General features: G+C 37.9%; 1 protein-coding gene across 1 annotated transcript; it reads right to left on the reverse strand.

The window, feature by feature from the left end:
• Positions 1-1,530: 1,530 nt before the first annotated feature.
• On the reverse strand, positions 1,531-5,177 carry bd9 (beta-defensin-like protein 9). The gene is made up of 4 exons (XM_062970003.1): positions 4,843-5,177; positions 3,910-3,976; positions 2,392-2,518; positions 1,531-1,757 (listed from the first exon to the last, which is right to left on the reverse strand). Exons 1-4 carry the CDS (start codon positions 4,858-4,860, stop codon positions 1,742-1,744), a joined length of 228 nt encoding a protein of 75 aa, XP_062826073.1. The 5' UTR covers positions 4,861-5,177; the 3' UTR covers positions 1,531-1,741.
• Between the last annotated feature and the right edge of the window lie 3,760 nt (positions 5,178-8,937).

The following is an 8,937-nucleotide window of genomic DNA, read 5'->3' on the forward strand; positions in this document are numbered from 1 at the left end:
TGACTGACAAGTTGTTTTCCAGCTAAAACATGCTCATTCCATCAGTTCCAGACAGATGTTTGTTTTCCTTCTGAACTGAAGTTGGTTTTCTTTTTTTAACATAAGGAACCACTATGTCTTCCTTATCTTAAAAGCGCTGTTATCTCTGGTAATGTAAACAAGTTGTTTTCTACCAATTGTTAGCCATTTGCCTCTAGTCGTCAGTGTCAGCAGCTTTCCTTTATCAGACTTTGGCAGTTTTCCAGATTTCATTTCTTGGGATGGCATCTTTAGCCTCTATTTGCCCCAACCCCATACACCTCTCATACAATTTCATTCAAACCACACATCATATATTCATTACAAGACACCCTCTCAGGTGCTAAAGATCATCCAACGATTCCCATCATATCATAATATTGAGCCCTGGAACTTAAAGTGGTGTCAAATTGCATTGATTCTGAAGCGAAAATGCACCTCAATGGCAAAAATAATTTTTACTTGACGAACATATCAAGAAGGAGATTGGAGGAACGGGTTGAAGCCTCCCCTTCCCAGAAAGCTTAGGCAAAACCAAATGGCTTCAACCTCTCCTACCTTACTTACTTATTTATTTATTGGATGTATACCCTGTCAGGGGATGATGGGTAGCAGAGTGTAATCCAAAAATTCACCATCCCGGTCTTCACCTCCTTCTCCAGACTGTCTCCCCATGTGGAAAAACAGCACTGGACAAACACACTCCAGCAGACGAGGGTTCGGTTGGAAATCCAACGGCAATATATCTTTATTTACATGACTATATACAAATAGAGTAAATCAGTCCTTCCTCCATGAGTGCTCTTGCCGAAGCGAATTCATGCACACACACACACTGCTCAGGAAACCTCCTCTGCATTCCACAGGACAAGAAAGAAAGTCCCGGTCAAAACAAACTTGACCCCATTGGTCCTGTGATACGGCAATCATAGCAGACTCTCATTAACTCCATAACTGCTGAAATGCCTTGCCGAAAAACTAACACATAAGGCATTTCTAATAACCCAGATTGATTTTAACATTTCACAATACACAATACCCTGACATACCCTGCCTTTCTCCCAGAATGGAATTTCAGATGGCTTATGTGTTGATCTTCATTAATACCTTGTGCCATATTGACTACTTTGTGATGTTTCTTGGCCAGGGCCCTTCTACACAGCCCTAAAAACCCGAGCTAAATAAGGATTAGCCTGAGGCATCCAGATGACATTTCAGGCTAATCCATTTCAAACTTCAGTAAACTGAATTTACTCGGTTTAATCAGGTTTTTACAAAAACACCTGTAAAGATCTGGACCTTCCCTCAAGATCTGGATGTTTGGAGGTATGGGGCCTGTGGAAGCAGACTCCTGAGATGACCTTCCGTGATCTCCTTTCCTATTTACACAATATTCCCTCCTTCCCAGGCTCAGGCAGCCTCGAGAAGAAGGATGGCACTGCCTCTCTTAAATAGGTTGTGAGATCTCTCAGTTCTGTTTAACATGAAGAAAACATTTTTGAGAACCATAAATGCACTTCCATTCACTTTATTTTTGGAAGGGGGTGGAGCATAAAAGCAGAAAATCACTTTGCAGAAAGAACCATTGTGTTAAATCTTAAATGCTGTGCATGTAAAACTTATGTTCTGTGGCCACAGGTAGACTCGCTGCACTTGCAGTTGCAACAATATGCAGTGGTTGAATGAACAATGGGTTGGGTTTCATCGGTTCCTGCTGCTTGTTTTAGGAATAATCAACTCTGAAAAACAGAGACATGGATTAGCTTAATAAACATAGGCTGTTCAGTTAGAATTTCTCCTTAAAACCCTGCACTGTTTAGTTGTTGGATAATTGATACCAATGAATACCAGGGGGTGTAAGATTTATTTCAGAGGAAGATAACGCAAAACCACCTCTGAGTATTCCTTGCCTAAGAAAATCATAAGTAACCCCAACAGTAAACCTGAAGACATACAAACTCCACCCACTCCCCTCATTACGGCCTAAATACCCTAAAATGCATCAGATCCTGTCTGATCTTGAACCTAAGCAGAATTACCCCTGGACTAAAACTCTGGAAATCAGGGTTTGAATCTCCACTTGACTATGAAAACCACTGAATGGCTTTGAGAGAATTACAGACCCAGAATTCTGTCATGAAAACACTGTAACTCAAAAATGACTTGAAAACAAACTACAAGAAATACAAAATGGAGAATATTAACATTCAATATCAGACAAAAATATCCCACTGCTTCTACAATGCAACTTAGATACTCATAAGACACTAACAGTCTGTTTCTGATTTATCAGTTGCCTTGCAGTATGGGGGTTTGGGCTGAGCAGTTGAGATGTTAAAAGATATAAGTAGAGTTTTCTTAAACGGTGCTTACCCTTCGCAACAAAGTAATTTCTTGTCACACTTGCCAAGCTTTTTTGTGGTACACTTCTTTTCTTCGCAGGTACCACCTGCATCTACACAATCAGAGGCATTCTTTATTTTTGGCTTTTTTGTGAACCCTGCAGAAGTAAAGAAAAAGTAGTCAATTTATCCCATCAATGGGAGTAGTCAGTGCTGGCATGGATGTCATCAGAAAGGGCGGTTTATGCACATGATATGGGAATGTGAATATGTACAATATTTTTGGCAGACTATACAAAACAAGTCCGGGGCTGTGGCGCAGACGGGGAGAGCAAACCAGCTGCAATTAACTGCAATGAATCACTCTGACCAGGAGGTCATGAGTTCGAGGCCCGCTCGGAGCTATGTTGTTTGTCTTTGTCCTATGTTAAAAGGCATTAAATGTTTGCCTATATGTGTAATGTGATCTGCCCTGAGTCCCCTTCGGGGTGAGAAGGGTAGAATATAAATGCTGTAAATAAATAAATAAATAAAGTCAAATCAAATACTAGGAAATAGCGGTATTAGGGAAAAGAGAGGAAATGGGAAATAAAAGGGAAATAAAAGAAGCAATAATTGAATGTGCACAAGCAGTAATAGTATTAGGGTGGAAAGATAAATCCAAATGGTCAGTAAGTAAATGGTACCAATATATGGTGGAGCAAATGGAATTTGAAATTATGAATGTGAAACTAAATGTTGTAAAAACTAATGAAAATAGAACAAGAGAAATGGAAGAAAAATGGACAAGGGTAAAGAACTATATCATGAATCAATCTGGAGATCAAGCCATAAGAAATAAGATCCAAATGTTATATAGTATATAGGATGGAAATGGATAAAGATAAAGATATACAGATTGTCTCACAAAGAAACGAATATGTAAAAAGAAAACAATCCTTGTGTTGGTGGTGGGAATTGTAAATGTTTTGTATGTCTACGGTATGTATTTTTTGTGTTTTAAAAAATAAAAATTTGTAAAAAAATTATCCCATGAAGAAAATGTAGAAATATTATTTCAGGTAGCTATGATACCATGGTGCATCATAAAGATCAATTAATAGGTCAAGCTTGAACCCTCACTAGAAGCCACAATGACAAAAATAAGGTAAACATACTTTGGACAAGTCATGCAATACACTTCCATTTCCAAAACTTTTACTACCCTTCATCTGCAAACCATGCCAACAGCTGTAATGGAGAGCAGATATTCTCATAAGCCTCTGGCCCTGTTTCTGGAGCCCCAAAAATTGAGGATTTCCCACATTATGGTCACCATATTTAGAAATCAACAACATCAAGGATTACCTGTTTCACTTGGAGCAGAAAAAAAACAGCAAGAATTTCAATGCTGGTTCAGGTTAACCTTGAAAAGCATCTTTGAGAACAATGTCAAACTGAGATAAAACCCTTCTTAATCCAATCAACAACATGCCTGTCTAGGATATATGTTCACAACATCACTAAATTCTTATGTTATTTCCAACCCTGAAGTTTAAATTTAACCTACCTGGAGTGATGAGGAGAGTTATGCAGAGAGTCAAGACAACTGTAAAATACAGCTTCATTGTAGCCAACTAACAGAGAAAGAAAATACAGCACAATGTAAAGGTGGCAATACAAATTGATAAGCAGAAAACTCAGCAATATGTTGAATGGGTTCCAACTCTTGTGCTTTAGAAATAACAAGTTCTTTCTTCAACTGAAATGAAAGTAGGTATGCCATACTGTCAGAATTTAAAGATACAAGTGAAGACCCGTCTCTTCCGGCAGGTTTCTGCAGTTAATTTTAACTTTTGAATATTGAACTATTTTTCCTCAATGGATTCTAACTTATATTTGGACTCTGTATTGAATGTGTTTTATCTCTTGTTTTAACAATGTTGTACCCCATCTTGAGCTATAGAGAGAGGCAGGTAATAAATCATCATCATCATCAACAACAACAACAACAACATTATTTGTATCACCACAGTTTTTGTGACAAGAGTCACTTAAGATTTACCAAGGCATGAAAAAAGAGGGGTAGAAGAGAACAGAAAATTTAGAAATATGGAAGTCACACTACAAAACAAGTTTTACTGCCCATTAGAAACGAGATGCATGTGATGGTGTAGAGATGGTGAATTAGATCCTCTTAAGACAAACCTATTGAGAAAAGCCTGTGAAAAACAGAAGGATGTACGCAGAGATTCTGAGAAGGAGTGAAGAAAGAGCTGAAAAGGGAACTCTGCCAAGCAAGAAGAGAATAAGGAGTCTTTTAAGAGCTGGGTAAATGGTGGAAAGGAAAATAGAGGAGACTTTAACAAGGGCAAAAGACAGGAAGCATAATGGAGGAACAGAAAGATTAAGAGAACTTCAAGCTTCTTTACCATTCTTAAAGTGCAGGTGTGCTTGCTTACCCCAGTTTCAGATCTCATCATTGAATTGCAGGTGTACTTACCCCATTTTTAGATTTCATCACTGAATTTTCCCCATTGTTACCTAAAACCTATAGAGTCGCTAAAACCTATAGAGCAAAGGGATCTTGACTTTATTAACACAACAGTAGGAACCTGGAGAGCATTTTGCAGCTGTCTGAATCATGACTTTCTAGTTGATGGGACCTATTTGATCATCTCAGACTTGTGGTTTCTTCATTCTTATTTCTGAATATTGTGGTGTGTGTGCTTGTTAGGTTGCGTTTCTGTGGTTCACTAAGTGCTCATAACTACTGCTACTATGGTAATATCCTGATTTGGGAAGAACATCCTCAACATTGTGACCTCAGTTATTTCAGAATTTGACTTCATTTCTGAGCATTTTATATATTGTTGCTGTTGTGTGCCTTCAACTGGTTTGTTACTCTTGGTGACAAACCAACCCGTCACTGAATTTTTTTTGTGGCAGAGTGTGTAAGTTGCCCATGCTCATCCACTTGGTTTTCCAGGCTGATTGGAGGTTCAAACCTTGGTCTCCAGGGTCATAATCGACATATAAACCATATATAATACTGTCTTCCTTTATCTAATATTCTTTTATAGTGCTTTCCCTTATTTCCCATTCCATCTGCTGGAAGAGAATTTTGTGGCTAGAATAGTTTGCGAGAAAGTGAAATAAATGGGTTCAAAAAAGAAATTGATAGTATGTTCCCTCATGCCAGAGGATGGAACTAGATAGCCCTTTGGATCTCTTTTATGAAATCAATCCCAAACTTTTCCTAGTAGCCAAAATAAGCATGAATTTGGAGTAAAAAGTATGCAAAAGATGTGTGAAAGCATAGCTTAGACTTTTCAGATGATATCTGTAATAGGATGCATTATATAGTCTTTACATTGTAACATGAATATAGTTTGACACAACGTTAACTGCCTGGCTCAATGGCCATGGCTGCTGAAGTAGCATCAAACTACATTAAGTCCACAGTGCAAATACACCCAAAGTTATCATTGACTAAAATATCATTTTGGATTCCATACGGAGCAATCCAATAACTGGAATCAGTATACCTGGAATTTCTCATGCACTAAAAGATTATGAGCAAATAAATCCATCACCCACAAGCAGAAAGATGGTTGTTCATCAGGAATCGGAGAAATTGTAAACCTAGAACTTTTTCTTATTGATCCGACATACAGATATTGGAATCGGTATCATTCTGTGGCCATTAGAAGGTTCAGTATCAGTTTTAGATAACCCCAAAATTCAGTGAAATAGACTGTTCCTAATCTAGAATTCCAAAATCTAAAATCTTTTACATGGGTATCTGAGATAGTGGCAATTTTACTTATTAATAGTTCATTGTACACAGAATGTGTGTTTAAGCTGGGCTTTACACAGCTGGTAAATCACCAGCAGTAATAAAATCTACCAACCAAAACGTGGCCAGTTTGAAACCCGGTTGAGGTGAGCACCCGACCTTCAAGCCCAGCTCACTGTTTATCTAAGCAGTTCAAAAACAGCTTGAGCTGTAAGTAGCGAAATTAGGTACCGCTAATTAACGGGGAGGCATTTTACGACACCATAAAGAACAAGACCAGAAATGTGGCGACCAAAAGGAAGGAAGAAATCCTGATGGCTTTTCATCATTGAAAATGGAGCAACAGCACCCCCCGTGACTGAATCTGAACTCAACCTCCAAAGCATCGAAACAAGGTATGTGTTTATGAAACATCAAGGCACCCGCTCATAAACTGCAATGAAATGGTTTAGCCTATCTAATTTCAGCCTCTCTTACTACTGTCATGTTGTGCAGGACTGAACTAAAACTTTCTATCTCAATTAAATAGAAACATATAAATATACTCACAATTTCTAAAGATCCTTCACTTCAGTACAAAGAGATCCCTACTTCTGTTTAATATATATAAGCGATAATATAATGTTCTCAATATGCCATCGTGTCTCCCTGTCATTGGTTGTATTTAAAATGCCACTTTACAATTATGTCCTGGAAAGTTCCTGTTCAGAACTTGTAAAACTATTATATAAATCATGATCATAAAAAGTATTATTTTTCAATCCAAGATTATCTTCCTTTAGAGTCCTCACATTATGACCCTTTTTTGATGTTTAATACCCCATGCTAAACAAGCCCAGGTCCCTAATGAGTTTTTTGCAGGACTTACTTTACAGAACATTGACTCTCTTGGGCACTCTCTTCTGGACATATTCCATGATCACGAAAAGTATTATTGTTTGTTATTCCAAGATAATGATCTGAATTATCTTCCTCTAGAGCCCTTACATTTTGATTTTTTAAATAGTATTTATTCCCCATGCTAAACATGCCCAGGTCCCTAATGAGTTCTTCATAGGGCTCTCTTTACAGAACTTTAAGTCTCTTGGTCACTCTCTTCCAACTAATCAATATATTTCTTGAACTGTGGTGCCCACCAGTGTTCTGCAATGAAAACTACACTGTAACTAAACACTTTACAATCCCATGCTCCTTAAACTTTAGGGTCATAAGCTCAACTTTCTGTTTGCTGATGTTAGCTGCTTTGGGAAAGGGCTTTTTGATATCTTTTTTGTCCAATATGAATTTCTAACTTTTGCTCCTAGCTGTCAGGAGAATCTTTCACTCACAGAGATTGTACCATTGGAGGAACTGAACTAGACACCTTCTGTTTCCATACTTTATGCCTACTAAGATCAGCCCAAAGAAAGACATCTGGCCTAGTGACAAGCTAAGAGAAAACAGAACAAAAATATTTCTTAAGTTTATAACAAACACAAGTTACCCAGAACATATCCATGTGACCAGATCTGGGAGTTGAACAATATTAGAACTGGTCAAAAAATTGATAGAAGTCCACCAGGAAATAACCAGGAATCTCCAGGTCATGCTAGAAAAGACTCCTGCTTGAAATCGTGGTCAGCCATGGCTGCCAGAGGTAGGAATACTGGGATAGAGCCCAAAAGATCCTTCCAGATTTTGGAAGCTGCGCAATTTGGGAATTAGTTAAAAACTGGATGAAAGATCCCAGGAAATACTCAGGAATTTCCAAGATAATGCTATAAAAGAATCCTGCTTGAAATCTTAGACTGCCATATCTTCCAGAGTTGGGAATATGAACTAGATTAGACATGGGCTAACTGACTCTCCAGGTGTTTTGAACTTCAACTCCCACAATTCCTGGTAAACTGGCTGGGATTTCTGGGAGTTGAAGTCAAAAACAACTGGAGGACCAAAGTTTGCCCATGATCAAAACAATGGATTTGATGGCTCTTCTCTACACTACTTGCAAGAGGATTTGATCAATGATTTTCCATAATCCTATTGGAGGACTATACTAGCAGTTCCAACTTTTCTGGGATTGTACTGTAATGATGAGACAAACCAGATAAAAAAATCTACTGGGTTCAAGCTCACTATTTCTCCAAGCCTGCCTTTTGTACATAGCAAAGGTGGGCAAAGTGCAATCTGTTATCCACATGTCACCTACCAGTACTGTTTTTGTAACCTTTCATATCCTAAAAATGGGACCTTCCAAATTCTTCCTAGTTGACACAGAGGACATTTTTGCCACATTCCTGGTTATTCAGGGTGGCCGCTGACGGAATGAATGATATAAAACATTGCAGAAAAAAAGAGGTGGATTGCTGCTTATGAAAGTTTCTAAGTGGAAATGTTTACTTCATAAGTTGATGAGATCTCTCACATCTTTTTAACCAAATAAAAACCATTTTGAGAACCGTATTTGCATTTCCAATCACTTTAATGGGGGAGGGGAAGAGTATAAAAGCATAAAAGTGGTCATGGCTGCCCATCTTTGCCCTAGGCAGAGTTTGGAAAAAGAATGTTACAACCCTCCCCACAAATATCCGACAAGCCCCAACTCTTCTGGGTTTCAGAAAGGCTGTGAAAACATGGCTGTGTGCACAAGCTTTTAACGAGTAATATGATAATGTCAACATGGTCCGATTGAAGGCTGAAGCATGAGATTTTTAGACAAATGGATCTAATTTACATATGTTTTAATTTTTATAATGTATTTTAAAGATGTATTTTTATAGTTTTAATTGATTATATGCACTGTTTTTGTTTTATTATTAT

The sequence above is a fragment of the Anolis carolinensis genome, chromosome 1, assembly GCF_035594765.1.
Source record: "Anolis carolinensis isolate JA03-04 chromosome 1, rAnoCar3.1.pri, whole genome shotgun sequence".
Taxonomy (NCBI): domain Eukaryota; kingdom Metazoa; phylum Chordata; class Lepidosauria; order Squamata; family Dactyloidae; genus Anolis; species Anolis carolinensis.

What these genes read in the sequence shown, in the direction of transcription:
- bd9 (XM_062970003.1), bottom strand. An exon ending in AACTCTCCTCATCACTCCAG is followed by an intron (nt 2,519 to 3,909) that starts GTAGGTTAAATT and finishes TTACTTCTGCAG; the next exon opens with GGTTCACAAAAAAGCCAAAA.